General features: G+C 39.9%; 2 protein-coding genes across 4 annotated transcripts in view; one reads left to right on the forward strand and one right to left on the reverse strand.

Annotated features, from left to right (window-relative positions):
- The window catches only part of CYP39A1 (cytochrome P450 family 39 subfamily A member 1), a 79,678-nt gene extending 63,495 nt beyond the window's left edge, over window positions 1–16,183 (reverse strand). The window contains exons 1-5 of one of the 2 annotated variants that reach the window (XM_007451898.1): window positions 15,885–16,143; window positions 10,755–10,890; window positions 7,354–7,528; window positions 5,700–5,849; window positions 4,359–4,452 (exon numbers count right to left, since the gene is read on the reverse strand). In XM_007451898.1, the coding sequence (XP_007451960.1) occupies window positions 4,359–4,452; window positions 5,700–5,849; window positions 7,354–7,528; window positions 10,755–10,890; window positions 15,885–16,061 (732 nt within the window). In that variant the 5' untranslated portion in view covers window positions 16,062–16,143. Of the gene's footprint in view, window positions 1–4,358; window positions 4,453–5,699; window positions 5,850–7,353; window positions 7,529–10,754; window positions 10,891–15,884 lie in introns of both variants that reach the window. The other variant, XM_007451899.1, reaches the window with a different exon arrangement.
- A 313-nt stretch (window positions 16,184–16,496) lies between these two features.
- SLC25A27 (solute carrier family 25 member 27) overlaps window positions 16,497–21,916 on the forward strand; it is a 25,742-nt gene continuing 20,322 nt past the window's right edge. The window contains exons 1-3 of one of the 2 annotated variants that reach the window (XM_007451901.1): window positions 16,497–16,801; window positions 19,311–19,502; window positions 21,301–21,385. In XM_007451901.1, the coding sequence (XP_007451963.1) occupies window positions 16,696–16,801; window positions 19,311–19,502; window positions 21,301–21,385 (383 nt within the window). In that variant the 5' untranslated portion in view covers window positions 16,497–16,695. The remainder of the gene's footprint in view (window positions 16,802–19,310; window positions 19,503–21,300; window positions 21,386–21,916) is intronic. The other variant, XM_007451900.1, reaches the window with a different exon arrangement.

A 21,916-nucleotide genomic window follows, 5' to 3' on the forward strand; every position in this document is an offset into this window, starting at 1 on the left:
TGTTACATCTTCGGTAGTTTTCCCAGTCCTTGAATATTCTGTTCTATTTTTGTTTTTTATGTCTTCGTTCTCTTTGCTTTTTGGTTTTCAAGGACTGAATCTCCTCTAGCTCAGAGATTCTTTCTTCAGCTGTGTCCAGTCTATTAATAAGTCCATGAAAGGCTTTCTTCATTTCTGTCACTTGGTTTTTTTTAATCTCTATCTAGCATTTCATTTTGGTTCTTTCCTAGGATTTCCATCTCTCTGCTTACATTGTCCATCTGTTTTTGCATGCTGCCTACTTTATCATTTAGAGTCATTAGCATATTAATCATATATTTTTTAAAAGTCCCAATCTGTTAATTCTAACATCCCGGCCATGAATGGTTCTGATGCTTGCTTTGTCTCTTCAAATTGTGGAGGTTTCTTTTTGCCTTGTAATTTTTCTTGATGGCTAGACATGTGCTGGGTAAAAGGAATGGTGATAAATAGGTCTTCAGTAATGTGGTGGTTAGGTGTCAGGGGAGGGGAAGCATTCAAGTCTTATGATTAGATCTCTGTCTTTTCATGAGCCTGTGCCTCTGGACTGCAAAATTCACAAGCGTTTCTCAGTCTTATTCTTCCTCCTTAGGTGGGACAGGATGGCTAGAGGTGGCTGCAATTGGACACTCCTCTTCCCCAGGTCAGTTAGGCTCTGATAATCCTCCAGCAGGTTAAGTTCTGTTTAACTGTTTTCCCCGGAGGGCAGGCCTGGTTAAGAACAGAGTGCTCTGGCATATTTCAAACTTGATCTTTTCCCCCTTCCCCTGTCAGAAGCCCTAGGGGATTTTTCACTGGTCCACCTCCTGGAGGTAAGTTTCATAGTATTGTGGAGGCCCCTCTATGGCCAGGTCCCAGGTCCCCTGGAGTTTTGAACTCTGAGAATTGTCTGCACTGAGCCTCTAGCAATTCATTAATTACAGCTTGAGTTTTCCTACCCCGGCCCCACGGCAGTCTCCACTCTCAGGTCTGTGCTCTGGGAAATGTCAACTCCCTGTATTTGCCTGTTGGTCTCTAGTCTTGGGGGCAGCAGGTTGCTCTGTGTCCTCTCTTTCAAGAAGAACTGTTGATTTTTGTCTGTTAAGCTTTTTACTTGGTGTGAGGATGAAGTGGCAACTTCCAAGATCCTTACATGTGGAACGGGAACCTGGTTTCAATAGCTGGGTAACCTTGGGCAAGTACTTTAAGCTCTCTGTGTCTCAATTTCCTCATCTGTAAAATGGTCATAATATGGACCCTACCTCACAGGATTGTTGTGAGAATTAAATGAGTTACTTCATATAAAGTACTTAAAACAAAACTTAGTACACATTACCATTTTGATGAATGTTATCTTTAAATTTTTTTATTCTTTTATTTATTTTTTTTAATAAACATCTGCTCTTAGGAAAATGCAAACAACACAGAAACACAGATCTCTGGAGCATTCAGGAGAAAACCCTACCCCCATGTGCTATGCAAATTCTCAGCCTACATATCATGGGTAAGGGAATTGCCAAACCAGTATATGATAAATATTGCAATACTCTAAAACCATGCAGAGAACTGACGTTTGACATGGACGGTGCCAGGTCAGATCAGGGCCTCTCCAAGGTCACCTACTATGGCTGCTCTCAAGTCATCACACAAATTCCATGAAAGCATTTCCTTACTTGGAAGGCTTCCCAGATTTGCCTTTGCCAATGGTCATCCCCATCACGAGGAACAAATTCAGACATTATAACATTTTCATTAAGTTACTTGTGCACTTCGAACCTTAAGTAATTCAAGTTAGGTAATAGGAATAATGGTAGCTAAAGTCTAGTCACTGCTCTGGAAGGCAAGTACTGTTTAAGGGCTTCACAAGTATTTAAGCATTCGTTCCTCACCCCAGCTCCAAGGAGCAGATCTGTTATTGTCACCATTTTACATTTGAGGAAATGGAAGCACGATAAGGTTAGGGAACTTTGCTAGTGACATACAGCTTGTCAATGGTTGAGCTGGGATTCAAATCCTGTGAGGCTGGCCCTGGCTCCAGTGCCCACAATCTTAGCTACTAGGCTATGCTGCCCCTTAGAGACACAGTCCTTAACTCTCATGGGTTAGGGACTCAGAGAACTGCACTGCACCAGAATGCAGTGGTTTTTCTTCAGATCCTACAACACAGAAAATACCTGTTACATCACTCTCAAAGAAAATACATGACAAGAGGCTGTTGCTGTTACTTACAGAGGCATGTAGTGTTTCAAAAGTGATTAACCCCTCTGATCCCCAGCTTTCTGGTTTTAATAATCCCCAGTTTCCCAGGTACTAAAGTTGTTGTGAAAAAGAAATGAGCAGTGAATTTGTGAAATGTGTTAACGCTACACCTGGCACAGAGTAAGTACCCCATAAGTGTTAGTGATGTCTTATTGTTACTGTTTCTGTAATAATGGATTAGCAGATTTGAAAATAATTTAAGTATAATTTTCATTTACTCCTGGTTTCTATCAGACTTACAATGCAAGTTGTTATGGTACAAAGTTTATATTTCATGAAAAATCCTATAGATGTATTTCATTCTTTTGATATGTTATTCTGTGGTGCAGTCTTAATTGTAAATGGAAATACTAGTTTAATTTATATCTAGAATAACATGGGAGAAGTCACTCATGTTGAAACGTGATAAAGTTATGATGTGACAAAATGTGTGTATAATATTTAAAAAACAAAAAACCAAAACACTTCTTCCAGTCCTTTGCTTAACTAGGACATTGAAATCGACTTATGTAGTAAAAGACAACAGAATCTTTTATTTTCTTCTTAGCCTGCATTTTTAAAAAATTGTGGGTATAAAAACTTAAACTCTGTGTGAACACTGCAGCAGGAAAACAGAAACAAAACATTTTTTAAAAAACGAAGTTACGCAGCTCATGAGTGTTCAAACTGAATTCTATCCCGGTCATAAACATTGAATTAGCGTCAGCATAGGTCAAAATTTGTCGTCATTCAAAGCGGGAGTTCGAGTACCTATGATTAAAGTGCCTCATTTCTTCAGAGTAAGAAAAATAAATGCTATTCTAGAAGTATTGTCAGCGGGGAGTTGTAATTGGGGCATTAAAACCCCTGTTTTCTAGGCTCATAGATTACAGATCTATTTGGGTACAGCTTTTATACACACACGGCTTTACCTCTAAATCCTGGAAAGTAATGCAAACAAAAATGTGTTTGTCTGGATCCATTTATAAAATACATTCTTTAGCTGAAACATAGTTTGTCAGCGAAGGGCATTCCAGTCTAGCTTTCTATTCCCTTTATTCCAGAGGGAGACCCCCAAACATTCGCACATTCCTTTTTTTCTAAGGTGATCTTCCTCTCCAGTGTTAAGCAGAGTTGTTTGTGATAACACTTGCTATCATAACTAAACGCAAACAAACAAAAATGTTTGATATCATCTTTCAATGCTAAAAGATATGAAATGATTTCTTCCGTGATAACAATGATAAACTCTTACATGGTCTTTACTATGTTTCAAGTGCTTTACAAACATTAACTCACTGAATGACAAAACTGAGGCCAAGAGGTTAGGTACCATGCCCAAGGTCACAAAACTGAGGCCAAGAGGTTAGGTACCACGCCCAAGGTCACACAATGGTGACTGGATTTGAGCCCAGGCAGTCCAGGCCAAAAGGAATCTCCAGACGGTGAGTCTGGAGAATCAGGTAGTTTTCAAAAGCTTTCAGAGATTCTAATGAGCGGACACGGCTGAGAACCATTCATTAGCAATCATCAGAACCATCTGGAAGGTGTATAAAATCCCAGATGGCTGGGCTCCCAGCGTTTTGCCCTGAGTGGTTTCCCAGGCGACGTTGGTACCATTGGTCTAGGGACCATGTGTAGAGAACCACAGATCTAGGACACTTAGGACAGTGACTCCCAGTGCGTTGCTTTTTAAATTATACCACACTACCTGGTTGCATTTGAAGAGAGAAACAATTAGCCGTGGTGGCCTCAAGAAAAAAGTCAACTTTGTGGAGCGTTCTTATCTTTGTTTAATTTGCCATAACTCCCACCTGTGACTGTTGACACAACCAACTGTATAATTGATAAATCATTAAAAAAACCCTCAGACTGTTGTGTTACTTTGTTGTCTGTAGCCTCAGTTTTTTCTTATGTAAAATAGGGTTAATATCTCCCTCACTGCTGTGAGGATGCAATAATAAAATATCGTATGTAAACATCCAACACAGTGGTTGGCACAAAAATGGTACGTATGTAACACATCTCATGATTTTTAGCAAAAATATTTTTTTAACAATCGTAGTTTATGACTGTTTTCATCTCAGGTATTTTAGCAAAAAAAGCTAAGGAGGAACACTTACCGGGGAATTATCTTTTGCAGATTTGCATGTTTTTATATCTGGAATGTTTTTCTCAAAAAGTGCTAGAAGCCACTTTTTGGATTTTGACCAGTTTCTAGGTGAGAAAAAATATGTGGATAAATTAATTTGAAAGCACTCTAGGAGTAACAGGTCACAGCAGAAAAGGGACTATGTCTATGGAATTTTAATTATTTCTCCAAATGTCTTCTTCATTTTCAGCTGGAACTTCATGAGAAGTCTACCTTCAGACTTATTAGTCCACAAGGAAAATTGAGGGGGCAAGGCAGCCACATTTTAGTATCTTTTGCAAATAAACATTTGCATTCCAAAAGGGCCGGCATTGAATAAGAAAACACGGCTCGGGGACTTCCCTGGTGGCGCAGCAGTTAAGGAACCGCCTGTCAATGCAGGGGACATGGGTTCGAGCCCTGGCCTGGGAAGATCCCACATGCCTCGGAGCAACTAAGCCCGTGTGCCACAACTACTGAGCCCACGTGCCACAACTACTGAAGCCTGCGTGCCTACAGCCCATGCTCCGCAACAAGAGAATCCACTGCAATAAGCCCACACACCCCAACAAAGAGTAGCCCCTGCTCACCGCAACTAGAGAAAGTCCATGCACAGCAACGACGACCCAACACAGCCAAAGATAAATAAGTAAATTTATTGAAAAAAAAAAGAGAGAGAGAGAGAAAACAGGGCTCATGATTTGCTTGGTCTAAGTTTGCTCTGGCTGTTGTCAGTCACAGCAGGATCAAAATCTAGCACAGGGACCCGCTGCTGGGTTAAGTGAGGTAAAGCAAACTGACTAAAAGCTTTTTAATCTTTTCTGACCAGTCATCATTTCAGACCAACTGCCAAGAAACTAAAAAATCATGTGTTACTTTGCAATCAAACCATTTTATAAACTTTTATCTGAGCCAACTGTGAGAAATACATTTGACCACACCTACTTCTGCCTCAGGGAGAATAAGGACGTCGGATTCTGACACGGGTCACACTTGATGATGTAGCAATGACTGTGATAATAATAAGTTGTAAATGGCATAAAAGGCCTCAAAATAGATTCTTCATTTCATTCTCATATTCTCCCCTCTCCTTCTTGTTTTTTTCCTCAAAATGAGAATAAAAGGAAATAATCCATCTCTCTTCTTCAGTTCCTCCCTCAGTTCACACACACACACACACACACACACAACACCCAAACTGGTCATAAGAAATAGCTTCTCTCTCTTCCACTTAAACTGCTGTTATAGCTACTTAGAACAAAGAAAGGAGAGAATTGTATGAACAGCTGAGAAGAGCTTGATCGGGGAATTAACATAGAAAACAACACTCTACCTGAGGAGACATTCTGGCAACTGGGACCCATATTCGAAACCTTCATCATAAGCTTGAAAGTGCTGATGGAACTCCCTGATTTTCCTCTCATTTGTGGGAAACAGACCTTTTTTAAAGAGCACGTTCACTGTGACTGGGTAAAGGAGATGCCTACAAAGATAGAAACACATAAAACATCAGAGCCAATGACCACAGAAGAAAGGCATAGGTTACAAAAGAAGGCATTATTGAATAGCTATATATTAGGGGTAGACAATCATACGTGATATATTTTTTTTTGTGGGGGGGAAGTCATTCTTAAGAGGTTTTAATATTTGCTTTCTGTGCTCAAGATAACTTAGGGGTAACTGAAATTGTGGTCTTATTTATCTGAAGATTTTCAAATGCTTTCTAAGCAAGTATTGTTAAATCCTGACAAATGTGAGATGACACACAGAGAGAGATCGATTCAATATGATTTCAACAAGCATTTATTTAGCAAATAATAACAATAACTGAGATACAGTTCGTACCTTTAGACAGCAGCCAAAAATAACCAAACAAAGAATCAAGGGCAATATTAGTCACCAAATTCCTAGTATCTCCCAGGATCCTATAACTTTGAACTATACTGAAAGACTGAAATATAGTATCTATCATCAGCAAGTTTTCCCTCAGGTGAATAAAATTATTTCTGCGGGGTCCTTAAATAAGGGAATATCAGAGATTGTTAATATGCCCCAGATTAGTAACACTAAATATTGTTTATTCCATTTTTATTCACCATCATTTCCTCACAGAAATTTCTCAGGATCTCCTTTCCCTCAAAGTTTCAAAGTCATTCAAGAATTTGCTTTGTTTTGTTGTAGATATTGGGCATGTTAAAAGTTTGGTTGATTGGTTGCTTGTTTTTGTTTTTACTTTTCCTCTCTCTTTCTGGAACCCTAACAAACTATTCGATGTTGCTGTGTTTTTGAGTCTGGATAGTTGGTCATGCCTCCAGCATCCCACTGACATGGAAAAGTGCCTCATGGGTAACTTCGATTTACCAAATCATCCTGCACGTGCAGGGAATTCTTCTCACAGCTCCCTGCTAAGCCCTTACATTTGCCAGAAAGCTCCAGAACATGGCTGAGTGCTACGTGGTTCCCCCCACTGTCCTCTCCTGTCTCACTTGCCTCTCAGTACCTCCCCTCTCAGAGGATCTGGGCTCAGTCCCGAGGCTCATGGTGGCTTTCCCTCAGCCACCTTGTCAAGTCTCACAGACATCTCCTGGACCCTTGTCATCTACTTTCTGATTCTATCCTCTTCCCTCTCCTCTCAATGTCCTCTTCTTCTAATGATCACAAATTGCACTGAATGTTTTATCAAAATTGGATGCATGACAATTATATGAGGAAAATCCATGTAGCACGTACAAAATTGTAAGGAATGACCAGGGAGAAATTATTATAAACGTGTTAAAATGATTCTATTGGCCTAATTGCTTACTTCAAATTGAAGGGCTAACTGAAAACTGCCCATTAGTCAGAATTTAAAAGATTAATAGCATCTTTTAATCACCTACCTAGATAGACTTCATTAATCCACCAGAAAATTTGTGAAGTCCAATGTTTAGGCTTCAAATTTTTTTTATTCCAAAAAAAAAAAATTAAATAATAAGGCATCTATTTACCTCACTAAGTTGTTCAGGTCCATGGTCCCACGAGGGCCTAAATTCTCCAGCTGTTCGTGTAATTCTTCAGTCAGTTGTCCAGTGAATCGATATAGGTTGAAAGTCCCCATTTTCCCTTTCACCACGATATAAAGTTTCTCATGCAGTTTTAAAAAGATATTCTTTGGGATTGATGCTATAAACAGAGAAAACACTTTTCAAAAGAAGCAACCACTTCTTTTTTTTTTTTAACATCTTTATTGGAGTATAATTGCTTTACAATGTTGTGTTAGTTTCTGCTGTATAATAAATTGAATCAGCTATACGTATACATATATCTCCATACCCAATCCCTCTTGCGTCTCCCTCGCACCCTCCCTATCCCACCCCTCTAGGTGGTCACAAAGCACCGAGCTGATCTCCCTGTGCTATGCAGCTGCTTCCCACTAGCTATCTATTTTACATTTGGTAGTGTATATATGTCCATGCCACTCTCTCACTTCGACCCAGCTTACCCTTCCCTCTCCCCGCATCCTCAAGTCCATTCTCTACATCTGCGTCTTTATTCCTGTCCTGCCCCTAGGTTCTTCAGAACCATTTTTTTTTAATAGATTCCATATATATGTGTTAGCATATGGTATTTGTTTTTCTCTTTCTGACTTACTTCACTCTGTATGACAGACTCTAGGTCCATCCACCTCACTACAAATAACTCAATTTCATTTCTTTTTATGGCTGAGTAATATTCCATTGTATATATGTGCCACATCTTCTTTATCCATTCATCTGTCGATGGACACTTAGGTTGCTTCCATGTCCTGGTTCTTGTAAACAGAGCTGCAATGAACATTGTGGTACATGACTCTTTGAATTATGAAACCTACTTCTTGAAGCAAACAGTCAGTAGACCTCCCTCTCCATTCCTTGATCAGCAGAGACTAGAGCCAAAATTCACCTAGTACATAGAATCACCTCCTGTAAATAAAAGTAGGTGAAGATCCAACACAGACTGTGAGATAGTCAAAGTCCGTAGGGTAATTCACTTTAGGGGATGATTTGTATGGGGGTGATTAAGGAAGCCTCTGGGAAACACAAATCTAGTGATTTTATTTCCATGCTTAAAACTTTTCATTGGCTTCCCATCCTTAACAAAGTTTACAAGGCGTTCTACCCTCTTTGCAGCTCTACAATCACATTGCTAGCCCTTTCTCCCTCCAAACATATATCCCAGGTATACTGAAAACACACACTCTTTTATACATCTCAGCACTTTCATGAGCTCTTCTATCTGCTTAGAATGTTCTCTACTTGACCGATCTCACCCTCCCACCCCTATCCCCCGCCCCCCACACCTACAAGCCATACATTTCTTCTGCTAACTTCTCTCCTTCAAGTGTCTTCTTGAATATCACCTCCACCAGCAGGACTTTCCTAACCCCAATAGCTTTAGCCCCACTGTTTCCTTTATCTTAGTGTTCATGCTCCTTTCATGATACTCACACCTGGTCTGGTTGGGTGCTAAGAGTATGACTTTTTTTTTTTCTTTTTTGCGGTACGCGGGCCTCTCACTGCTTCAGCCTCTCCCGCTGCGGAGCACAAGCTCCGGACGTGCAGGCCCAGCGGCCACGGCTCACGGGCCCAGCCGCTCCGCGGCATGTGGGATCCTCCCAGACCGGGGGCACGAGCCCGTGTCCCCTGCGTGGGCAGGCGGACTCTCAACCACTGCACCACCAGGGAAGCCCCAAGAGTATGAATTCTTAAACTCATTACACTATTCCTTTATATTTTTCTTTAATCCTCTTTGTCTTCAAAGTAAGTTTTCCAAAAAATAATTTTTAATTTTATATTTCATCATCCTATTACATGTAGGATACATTTTGTATGTTAATGAAAAATAATTTGTGGATTTCCTGAGCATGCATTGTCTCCGTGGTAGGGGAATAATTGAAAGGAATGGGAAGCTGGCTCAAGAGTAAATATTAAGATATTTCATCTGTTAAATAGAAATATTTAAGCATGCAAGTCCCCAGGGGAGGCAGAGGTGAAAAAATGTGATCACTTCAATACACCTATGATAGGTGAGTAGGTTGGTATATTTTTCTCAAGGAATATGTGAATTTACAGATCAAGAGTCTTCAAAATATTTGTATTTCTTTGATCTGGAATTCCATAGTCTAAATATCAAGAAGCATCAAAGAGTCAAAAACATTGAACCAGCATGTTGTGATTTTTCGTGCAAGCAACAAGAAACAATAATCATGCTACTGATCAACTGACAGCCTTGAAAACAAACTTTTTTGTCTTAATGGCAAGAAATGCATAAGAAGAAGCTATATGAAAATGAACCTAAGAAAGATACAAAAAGGGAAGCAAGGAGAAAAAAGACGGTAGAAGCAAGCACAGACATTGTGAAAGCAGAGAAAAGAACCAGGCACAAAATGAACCAGCTCTGCATTCTTGGGAGGACAAATGGCCTCAGCATGTATGTCTGCAGCCTGGGAAGAAATAAAGGCAGACACGGGCTTCCCTGGTGGCGCAGTGGTTGAGTTTGCCTGCCAATGCAGGTGACACGGGTTCGAGCCCTGGTCCAGGAAGATCCCACATGCCACAGAGCAGCTAAGCCCATGTGCCACAACTACTGGGCCTGCACTCTAGAGCCCGTGAGCCACAACTACTGAGCCCGTGTGCCTAGAGCCCGTGCTCCGCAACAAGAGAAGCCACCACAATGAGAAGCCTGTGCACCACAACGAAGAATGGCCCCCACTCACCGCAGCTAGAGAAAACCCCACACACAGCAACGAAGACCCAACACAGCCAAAAATAAGACAAATAAAATAAATAAATTTATTTTAAAAAAAAGAAACGAAAGAAAGAAAGGCAGACAGTCACACTGGAAGCATGCTGACAAATTCAGTCCAGCAGTCTCTGAGGATGGGGAAAGAAAGGGCACCAATTATATGAAGCTGAGCCCCACTTACCTCAATAACCCTGTGGACTATGTCAGGAAATGCCATAGTAAAGGGCTTACTAAGCAGTGCAGTTCTACTTTCAAGGAGCAGAGTAGCAACATGAGATAAAGCCAAGAGCTATAGCCTGTAGAACGTTGTATACACAGCGGCAGAGCAGAGTTAGTGACAGTTTGGGAGCTGCAACAGGCTGCAGATGCCAATATTTTCCCAAGTAAACATCAGTGAGGTGACCTCATCTCTTACACATATCTAATGGAGATCCAAATGTTTTAGGTTGCCAATAATTTGTTCTACAAGGGCCAAATTCATCACATACTCTCTTCTATCCCTACTCTAAAGAACAAAATAATGGGCCTGCCTCATTCTTGACAGAGTGAAGATGTGATTGTTACCTAAAACTGCTCTTGGATTCCATGTTGTATTTCAAATGAACTATCTGAAAATACTGTTTACCTGTACGATAGACGGGATTTTGCACTGCTAGTTCAAAATTTACTTCTTTGGATTTTAGAAACACATTAATTCCCTCTTCTTCAGTAACAAAGGTCATTCGGGTGCCCATAGCGACGATTGTAAATATCGGTCCATACTGAAAGAAAACACATAAATACAGATCATATTAGTAAGCATTTCTAATAAATAAGTTACTGGACCATGGGTTATGCTTAAGACAGTGTTCCTCAAGAGCCCCAATGCTGAATTCACGGTCAAGATAAAAACTATTATGATTATATATAATAATTATAAATTTTGACTGAGCAAAATCTAAATTATAAAAATCCCAATTTATTCTGTTGTAATATTTAACCTTCCTTTTGATAGTGCTATTATTTGCTTGTACCTTCCTTTCTGGTAGTAGAAATAATAATTAGAAATAATGATTGGAAATTATATCAAACACCGTGATATTTGAGCACTGTTTTCAAGATATCAGGAGGGTTAGAAACAACCTATGGTTGAACTTGGTTCAAGAAAAAGATAAACTGCTGACTGATTTCACCTTCAGTCTGTAGTCACTCAACAATGTCCCGCAATCCCCAAATTTCTGTAATGTGCTCACTTTCTCACTTTCCAAAATGACTCACCTGTTCACCTAGCCCAACCCTCTCCACTCTGAGAGGGTGTTCCTGCTTTGGAACTCACTGGGAAAATGAGCACTGTCAGCTTCTCACCACCAGAGCTTGCAGACAATTGTACCCATTTGTACCCGCTCTCCATGCCTCCCCTTGAGTTAACACAGGTGGAGGGTCCTGCCCCTGGGAAATGCCCACCCTCCTTCACTTGTGTTATGGGTTCCACACTCTCTCTTTGTTCTATGTGTACGCCTTCTCTCTCGTACACCATCAGTTTTGCCTTTTCTATCAGATCCCTCCTAGGAACCTACAGTCATCCTCCAGTGCAGAGTTTGGTTTGGTTTTAGGGAGTCCATGACTTTATTTGGAGAAAAATATATCATTATTTTCACTGGCCTCTGATTATAATTTAACATTTTCTTTAATTATGAATGGAGGCAATACACCACAATCTTCCCCACGACTCTGCTCAAAAGAACCTACTGTTTCAATTGTACTTTCTTAGATTTGGTGTCTATTTGGCATCCATCTGTCATAGGGCCAATTACATTAGCTATCTTTTCTTATTCTTGATGCTCAGCTTTGGTGGCCTCACTACTAGGTAGAGACAACCCTCCCAGGGCTAGCCAGTTTTTAGAGAGAGCAAAGGACTCAGCCATCCAGGAGCATGCCTTTCATAGGGAAACCAACCCATCTTGAGTCTGTGTCCCCAACCACCCCCTGATCTAACTCTCACACGCCAAGCCCATATTATCCTTGCCCTAAATCATCCCAGGGCGAGGCACTAGGCACCCGGAGACCAACCTTATAGCCCAAAGCCCTCAGAAGTTATTCAAACTAGTCAATCCTAAATTGTTTACCCTGCCTTGTCTTGCCTTTCCTGAGCAAACCCCAATAAAGGCTCTGGGCAGGGCTTTCTCTTGCTCCCATCTTCTGCCTCCTGACAGGGTGCTTTCCCCAGTGGCCCTGCATGGCGTGCAGTGACCCCCGCCTTGGACCTGTGAGTATAATAACCTTCCTCCTTCCAAGTCTCATTCTCATTTCCTCCTATGGCTGTACTGACTTTCCCAGACCACATCCAACACGTACATTTTTGGAAAAACCACCCGTACTTTTATATCCCATTACAGTTATTATAAATCTCTCCAAATATCATTTAGGCTCATCAGTACTTCAAGATTACAGTCATTTCCAGATCTGCATGAAATGGCACGTGATAGTATTGGATGCCATCAGGCAACTGTGGGCCCAATAATCACTGATTCCCCCAAATAGTGACGTCTCATTTTCTTCCATTAGTGATCCAGACATCTACATTGCTTCCCAATATTCCCTACCTAGTATTGTTTATTAATCAATACTTAGAAGAAGATGAGTCATGTTCATCGTTGAAGGTTTGTTCAAATGAGAATTCTTAACTTTCCATTAGGAAAGTGGCTTTTGGTAATACATATAGGCCCTCGGGCCACATTGTAGGCAATCTTGATCATCTCACTTGATAGTGAGTCCATGTTCTAGTTTCTCAAGTCTAACTTCTGGGAGCCACCTTTGCCCCTTTTCATTCTTTCACACACAACATTCCATCCACCAGTAAATCCTACTGCTTCCACCTTCAAAACAGATCCAGCCACTTCTCAAACTTCCACTGCTATCACCATGGTACAAGCCACCAAGATCTCAAGCTTGAATTCTTGCCAAAACCTTCGAATTATCTTCTTTCTTTTAGTTTTATGTTCCTGTTTTTAACAGACTGCCCAAAATGACCCTTTAAAATTTAAATCACATCACATCACTCCTCTGCTCAAAACACTCACAAAGTTTCCCATTTCCCTCTAAGTTACAAACGTATTCTCAATAATCTGTAATAACCTACATGGGAAAAGAATCTAAAAAGGAATGGATATATGCATATGTATAACTGAATCACTTTGCTGTACACCTGAAACTAACACAACATTGTAAATTAACTATACTCTAATATAAAATAAAAATTAAATTAAAAAATACATTTACACTTTGAATCTGATAATTTACTCCACAGATTTACTTGCACACATAGAAATGACATTTGTTGTTACATTATTTACAATAGTAAAATATGGAAAACAAACCATGTCAATCATTAGGTGACTGTTTAAGTGAAATATGATTCAGGGAATATTTTGCAGCTTTTAAAACATGCAGATGCTTCTGTTTCTGTGTAGGATGAGATAAAAGAGGGATAGATTACAAAGATCATATTTTTAAAGGCATCAGAGAGTTGGGGAAACAATAAGAACTAAATGGACTAAAACTCCACAGAGAAGTGTGTAGAAGTGAACAGACAATAGGTCATGATTTATTTCCCTGGTGGCATCTGTGAATTCTGAGTATCGATCGAGGTCAGGACTGAAATAGGCACCTGTGAAAAAATCTACAGATAATAAGAAACTTAATGGTGAAACATTGAACACTTTTCCCTGGATATTAGGAAGAAGACAAGCTTGTCTATGCACACCACTTTATTTAACAATATATTAGAAGTCCCTCTTTATTTATGCAAGAAAGAAGAAATAAAAGGCATAAAGATCAGAAAACAGGAAATAAATTTATCTGTTTGTAGGACATATTTTGTATGTATAAAAATCCTAAGAAATCTACAAAGTAACTATTGGAACTAATAAGTGAATTTGGCAAGATCACAGGATACAAAGTTAATATACAAAAACAATTGTGTCTTTTATGTGCCAGAGGGATACCACTGGAAAACAAAAGTGAAAACAATTGTATCTACAATAGCCTCAAGAATATAAAATATTTCAGAAAATAATTAACAATCACAGGCAAGACCCCATCACTGAAAACTACAGAATATTTCTAAAAGAAATTATATAGCTAAATAAACGGGAGAGGTATACAGCATTCGCAGATTAGAAGGCATAATATCATTAAAAAGTCAATTCTCCCTCAATTTTTCCATAGACTTAACAAACTTCCAAACATTCTTCTAACAGTCTTTATTATAGATGTTGGCAAGCCAACTCTAAAATTTATATTAAAATGCAAATGATCTTGAATGCCACATCAGTGCCAAAAATCATGAACTTTTGCCACCTGATTTAAAGATTTACTATAAAGCTGTACTATTTAAGACAGTGCAGTATTAACAAAGGAGTGGACATACAAATCAATGGAATAGGATAGAAAGGCTAGACATAGATCTACACATATATGGTCAGTTAATCTTTGAAAAGCTGCAAAGGCAACTCAATGAGGAAAGTCCTTCAAGAAATTATACTAGAACAATTGGACATCCAGAGGTCCAATTGAAACTCAACCCTTATGTAGACCTTACAAAAAAACTAACTCTAAGTGGATCACAGACCTAAATGTTAAATGCAAAACTATAAACCTTTTAGAAGAAAACAGAATAATCTTTGTGACCTTGCTTGACCTTCTGAGACAAGCTTTTAGAAACATTCCTTAAGACTTATCAAAATCATATACCTAAGGAAGGCTATGGGAGACAAAGAAGTATTTCTTTAAAAGATAATATTTTTCCCTAAGATCTTCAAAAATACAATCTTGAGTATAAATTGTGTGAGTATTGAAAAATAAAGAATGGTTAGAGACTTCTAAAAAAGAAAGATATTATTTTTCATCTATCAGACTAGCAAGAATTATGGTACTTATGTGGTCCAGGATATGAAGAGCAAGGTAATCCCCTACACTCAAAGGAAAAGAAAAAGGAAAAGAAAAGGAAAAAGGATTCATACATCCTTTTGCAAGAGTAACATAATAATATAAACAATTTAATGTCCTTTGGGCAATTTCACTTTTAGGAAGTTATTGTGATGAAACAATCAGGTAAGTGCAAAAAGTACAAACACACACAGGAGCATACACACAAGAATGTCCATTGAAATAAAGAAAAAAAGTAGCAGTAACCTATGTACTATTTTTGAAAGATATATTTAAAAGCTATTTTAAAGACAAAAATATGTACTGCAACAACAATTACTAATATCCTTAGTGGGCAGTGAAAATGTTATCACCAAATAACAACACCAGCTGAAAATACAGTGTCCACTATGTTTGTAAAGACCGAATTTGCAAGCAGTTTTTACAATAGCCTGGTGTTAACTCTTGATTTGGATACGAATTTGTTAAGCAAATTGAAATTACTTGTATTACGCTTCTGTCTTCCCAATTATTGCAACCATTTAGTTAATACGTATACACTTAGGATTTTTTAGCTACGATGAAGTAACTAGCGCTTTTAATCTCTACTTCCAAAAAGGCAGTTACAAGCTGGCTTGTACTTTATAACTGATGAAAATCTATTTCTTTCGAAAAACCTTGCATAAGACACAGTTGTTGATTGTTGAGGAATTCATAAGTGGCTAGATCGTTTAATTGTGGTCAGCAGGTAGGTTCCCCATGTTCTAACACTGCACTTGAGATACAATGAAAGAAAATAAAAAAGAAAACATTACCTCTTCCGGAAACCCCACCTGCTAAGGTCACATACCTTGATTCTTGCTTTCTCTATAAATTCTAGAGGGGTTTTTCCAAACTCAAGTCCAGCTCCAATCCAAGGAATCCAGCCCCCTATGCACGGGGGTCCACGCAAGTTCTTCCACTGAAGAAATAATAAAAGAACAACACAACCTAAGATTATAACCACTGTTGGGGAAATGAATTCCATGTTTTTGTCTAGCACCTTCCTGAATCAGAGAAGGGAAAAGTCTCGCTGCTGTGGTACTTGCTCCTTCCCCCGGAACAGGGCACCCTCCCGACCTCCCAACTTTCCGGGTTCCTTTTGCAGCTTGTTCGCCTTCCTAACTGTAGCCTCCTTTCCCCGCCCCAATTTTTGGGTAACTTTTGCATCATCACTCCCTCCTACGTCCACTTTTCTTTCAGTTCTGGCCACGCGGGAAGGAAGAAAGGGGCTGGATCCTGCTGGTGTGGGTGCAGGGGGTGGAGGAAGAGCAGTGGCGCTGTTGCCATGGAGACCGGGGCTGGTGGCGCGGCGGGCGGCTCGTCCGCGACCAATCAGAGAACTCGGTCCAGGAGGGGCGGGGCCACGCGGACTACATCTCCCAGAAGCCTCGCGGGCTTCGCGTTGTTTTCCGATTTCACCCCACTAGGCTGCTGAAGCCGGAGGCTGCTAGGGAGAGGGTGCAGGTTCGGTGGGCCCATCTGGCGGAGCCGAGCAAGGGAAATGGTCCCCGCCCCGCCGCTCGCCGGTTGAGGAGGAGCCGCTCTGGCCAGGTGGCAGGCCAGCCGCGGCGCGGGGCGCGGGCCAGAAGGGGCGTATCGTCCTCCCGTGCTGCTGCTGAATGTCGACTCCGGAGGATGAGGAGAGGCTCTCGCCCCTCGCCCAGAGATGGCCCCGCGCGAGCAAGTTCCTCCTGTCGGGCTGCGCGGCCACCGTGGCCGAGCTAGGTACCCGGCCGTCCAGCCTGGGCCTCCCCCGCGAGTCGTCGAGGGGTCGCGCGGGGGTGGGGGGCCGGGCGGGTGGCTTCGTTTCTGGGTGGATGCAGCCCTTTTGGTCCACACCTGTCCTGCAGGTGTGGCAGGGTGGGGGCAGGGCCAACCTTGTAAGGAGGAGGAATTGGAGGTCACGAACGTCTCTTCCTTCCAATTTCGTCTCCCTCGGGTGTGCTATTGCGCCTGAATGTGTCCTTTTAGAAGCTTCCTGAGCTGTCATTCCTCTATAGGGATCATTTTCTCTTTCGTGAGGATGCCCTTTTTAAAACCCAGTCCACTTTTCATCTTTATTGAGGTCATCTCTGTTATTTATATTCTTACGCAGCCTCACTATATCGTTGTGTTGTGGGTCCAAGTTGTGAACCCAACCTGTGGGACTTAAGTTCGTTACCCATCACTTACTGAGCATCCACTCAGCATCTGCCAGTTGACCTCGTTGCGTGGAACTCATCTATACTGTGTTTACCTTGCAGGACTCTGAGAAGTTAATAATATATAAACGTTAAACCCAAGGCAAGGCAACCGCTAATTGCAACATTATTATGACAGTGCTGGAGACTGTAGAGATATAGTTCAGAAGACCCAGCCCTGACCTTCTTACAGGCTGGTGGGGAGACATGCAGAGACAGACAATTACATTATGCTACTTGTTATAATGAAGCTGTTATTAAGTATCATAAGAGCAGAGAGGATGAACAGTTACATCTGCATAAGCAAGTCAGAGAAAACTTAAGGGGCTACCTAGAGCAGAACTATGATGCCCTTGCAAGAACAGGTCGTGTTTCTTCCAAGAATTTTGTGACTAGAGTGCCTGTGTTTTCCCTGCCTTCACTGTGCATTTTAAGATTACGCTTTCATTTTCTTGCCCATTTAAAAAAATTTTTAAAAAAGGAATAGCTTGGATGTGTAAATGTTAGTTTGTCCTGTTCTAAAATGAGTGTACTTTGTATTTCCAGCAGAGCCAGAACATGAACTGTTGTTTGCCCTTAGTGCCCCTCCACTCTTGCCCTTTGGACCCTTTGTTTTTTTTTCTTTCTCTTCTCCCAAAGCTGATGGCAAATTTTTATTATTCACTGTTTTTACTGAAATACAATTCATTAACTTAAACAAATTTTAAAAGCAGATTGCTAAATGATTAGGTATGTTTCCGGTTTTGTTTTGTTTTGTTTTGTTTTTAACCTGATGTTCCCCCTGTGACCAATGGCTTTTGTAAAGGAACATTCCTCCTGTTAAAATTTCATGGAGAATTGTATGGGGGAAGGGGAATCAAAATATGAGATGGTTTTGAGTACAAAATGATTTAGGATCAGAACCTGAAGCATTATTTAAGTAACGAGCAAGAAAACCAAAATGATTTTAAGAGGCATAGCCTATGCTAATATAGAGGTGCCTATATCTTAAGACTTTTCAGTTTTCATATGTCAACAGAGGATTGCTTAAATTCTCTATATGCACACAACTTGTGTTTTAGAAAAACTAACAGCAAGATAATTAACTTTTCCAAAGACCAGTGGTTAAGACTGAATATTCTCTTCCCCCATCTCTGTGTTCTCTTGGAAAAGGCATAGCTATGGTTTTGTATCAGGTGGTGGTCACTGAAAAGACTTATGTAATGTCACTTATGTTAATGAACTTATCTGAATCATTGTGTGTATAAAGTTATGAGCTTGATCTTCCTTATGTGAGACAGTTAGCTTCACTCTGTTTCCAGGTGAAAGGTCTATCTCTAATTCCCTTTAGGGAAAAAGTTTTCATGTACAGGTGGTATTTGTAAGGAAGCCATGCATAAAACTCATCAGTGCTGGAAAACCAACTCAATGTATTCCTTAATTGAAAGAATACTGAGCCTGCCACCCTTTGATACAAAAGACACGATAAACCCTATGTTGCATCTTCTCTTTCTCAGACATCAGGTCAGTGATTCATCTACGTGCAAACATCACCCACGAAATGACAGAATTCAGCTTCATCTGGCATTTATTAAGGACCTGTCATAAGTAGTACAGTATTCTAAAAGTCACATTGGCTCTTAATCATGGTTGCAGTCCAGGGCACATCACAGGCAATGGATACTGGAAATTATTCACATTGGAAGGCAAACATTAAGGATAAAGTAGGTTTTGGACTGAAATTTCTGACTGAAAAAGAACCCAAGGGCTTGTCACTTTTTGTTTTCTTTCTGGTGCTCTGGGGCTGCTCTGGGACAGTGATTCTCAAATTTGGGAGTGTATAAGAATCAACTGATGTCTAAACCCCATCAACCTACTGAGACTCCATAGGCGTGGGGCTAGGAAATGTGTAATTTTTAACAACCTCCCTGGCTGATTCTGATGTATTCTGAAATTTGAGAATCACCCATCTTGTGCTGACTAAAATATGGGTCCTGTGATTTTTAAAAAAATTTTGTTCGTTTCTCTGAATGTTATGGGTTTCCCCCTCGTTTTGTTTTTGTTGTTGTTGTTAGCAACCTTTCCCCTCGATCTCACAAAAACTCGACTCCAGATACAAGGAGAAGCTGCCCTTGCTCGGTTGGGAGACGGTGCAAGAGAGTCTGCTCCCTATAGGGGCATGGTGCGCACGGCCCTGGGGATTGTCCAAGAGGAAGGCTTTCTAAAGCTCTGGCAAGGAGTGACACCTGCCATTTACAGACACATAGGTATTTATCTTGATTCTAGCTGGTGAGTTTGTCACGAGTTCTGTGTTTGTCTCCTCTGCTTTCCTGTTGAGCTGTGTTCAAAAGCCAGCTAGTTTTCTTCTGCTAATATGATAAATGAATATAAGGTTATTAAGGAATTATAGCCTTAGGGTTTTAGAAATGCATACAGAAGTATTTAGGGATGAACTGTCATGATGTCATGATGTCTCTAATGTAATTGAAAATAAGCAAAAACAAAACAAAACAAAAAGAAGCAAATATGGTGAAAATGTTAGCAATTGATCAATCTCCATGATAGATATATAGGGAATTGTATGATTTTTCTCTACTCTTCTGTATGCTTGAAGATCTTCCTAATAAAAATGTTTTTTATTTAAGTTTAAGAAAGAAAAAGATGAATAGTTGATTTTTTTTCCACTTGAGGAACTTTAAACACAAAATTAAAAATATTTTTTTTACATTCTGTGAAAGTTAAACTATATTTGAGTGCAATGCCTCACCACTCTCTGTCCCATGTGTCAGAGGCCAGGTTGATCTGAAAGTGAACAGGGATGACTGTCTAATCCAACCTTGGCAATAGAGTAAATGCAACACAGGTGATTTTTTCCTCAGTTCCCAGGCTAGCTATGTGGGTCCTTAGTCACTCTGAAAGGAAAGTAGTTGAAATTACACTGCTGCCAATGAGAACACTTTTCTGCTCTGCTTCCAAAGGGGCACTCACATAGATAGGAGTTGCTGAGTTTGCAGCTTGTGGACAGGAGAATAAACTTGCCTTCAAAAGGAGATAGGACGGGTATGGCGTTTTTCTTCTCTAATCATAATCATTCCTCAAATCTGTAGGGACCCTTGATCAGAAAAGTGCCCAGTACTAATGTTTACCAGCTTTGTGTTGTTAAAGCTTCAGTTCCCCAGATGAGCAGGTTAGAGTGTATTCACCAAGAACTGTCCAGAAGTGTGATTAGACTGTTATTGTTTTGGTGCTTTGTATGTTTTTGAATATCTTAAAATACTGCATTAAACGTCTTCAGATATCAAGAAAAGCTCTCTATATGAGTACCATGTACTGATTTTCACAATTTTTCTTTTTTATTCTTTTTTTTTTTTTGATAGTTTCTCCTTGCTTCCCATTATCGTCTTGAGTTTTCCTTCTTTTCATTTGTATTTTGTTGACCACCATCTGTGGTTTTACAGTTAAGATTCATTTCATATGTTTGACACTTGACTGAAAAATTACCTTAACATAATAAATTATCCAATGAAGTTGTGCATGTTTATTGAGTGAAAATGCCTGCTGTGTACCAAGCTCTGTACTAGGGCATATAGTGTAATGAAAAGACACAAAACCCGCCTTGAAAGGCTCATGGTCTGATGGAAAGATGAACAAGAAAATCAAGTTAATTTCTAATCAGGATGATAAATGCCGTATTAGACACATGCCTGGATAGTTCTGGGGGATCAGAGAAGCATGGCAGGTGCAATGACAGCCTAGAACACTGGAGGCCAGGTCAGAGGGCACTTTTTGGAAAACATGTTCTTTGAGTTGAGTTTTGAAAGAATAGGAGGAGTTAGCAAGTCAGGAAAGGGAGAATCCATTCAAGAAAGATCAGATAACACAGGAGAAGGCCTGAGGTTTTAAAAGGCATGCCCATTTGGAGAACCATCAAGACCAGGTGTCCAAAGCCTCGGGTGTGTCAGAGAAAGACACAGCTAGAGAGGTTGACCAGGCCATGTCAAAGCATCCTCTTATTTTATTAAACACAGGGCCAGATTCACCCTTTCAATGCTCTGTCTTGCACAGTGTACTCTGGAGGTCGAATGGTCACTTACGAACATCTCCGTGAAGTTGTGTTTGGCAAAAGTGAAGATAAGCATTATCCCCTTTGGTAAGTTTTGTTTTGAAAATAATATACTGTATTGTACAACAGAGGGAATATAGCCAATATTTTATAATAACTATAAATGGAGGCTAACCTTTAAAAATTATGAATCACTATACTGTACACCTGTAAATTATTTAATGTTGTACATCAACTACACTTCAATTAAAAAAGAAAAAGAAAATATACTAGTGCCCGGAAGGTTTTACTGTTTATCCATTAGATTTGTATAAAATTGTGCATTTGTACCAAAATTGCCTCAAGGTATAGGCTTAAAATAATAAATAATTACAATATAAATCCAAATAATTGAACATTTACTGCATATTGTATACAAATATACATGTATATACCTATATAAAAATTATGTATATATTATTTAATATTTTAATATTAAAAGAATTCTTATGGAGCACCTTCTTTTATTCCTCTTTCTACTGAGAAACCCTAAGCTTTAGAGTCAAACAGACATGGGCGCATATTCCTGCTCTATTTCCATGTAGCCTGGGCAAATTACTTCACCTTTTTTTTTTTTTT

The sequence above is a fragment of the Lipotes vexillifer genome, unplaced genomic scaffold, assembly GCF_000442215.2.
Source record: "Lipotes vexillifer unplaced genomic scaffold, Lipotes_vexillifer_v1.1 scaffold147, whole genome shotgun sequence".
Taxonomy (NCBI): Eukaryota; Metazoa; Chordata; class Mammalia; order Artiodactyla; family Lipotidae; genus Lipotes; species Lipotes vexillifer.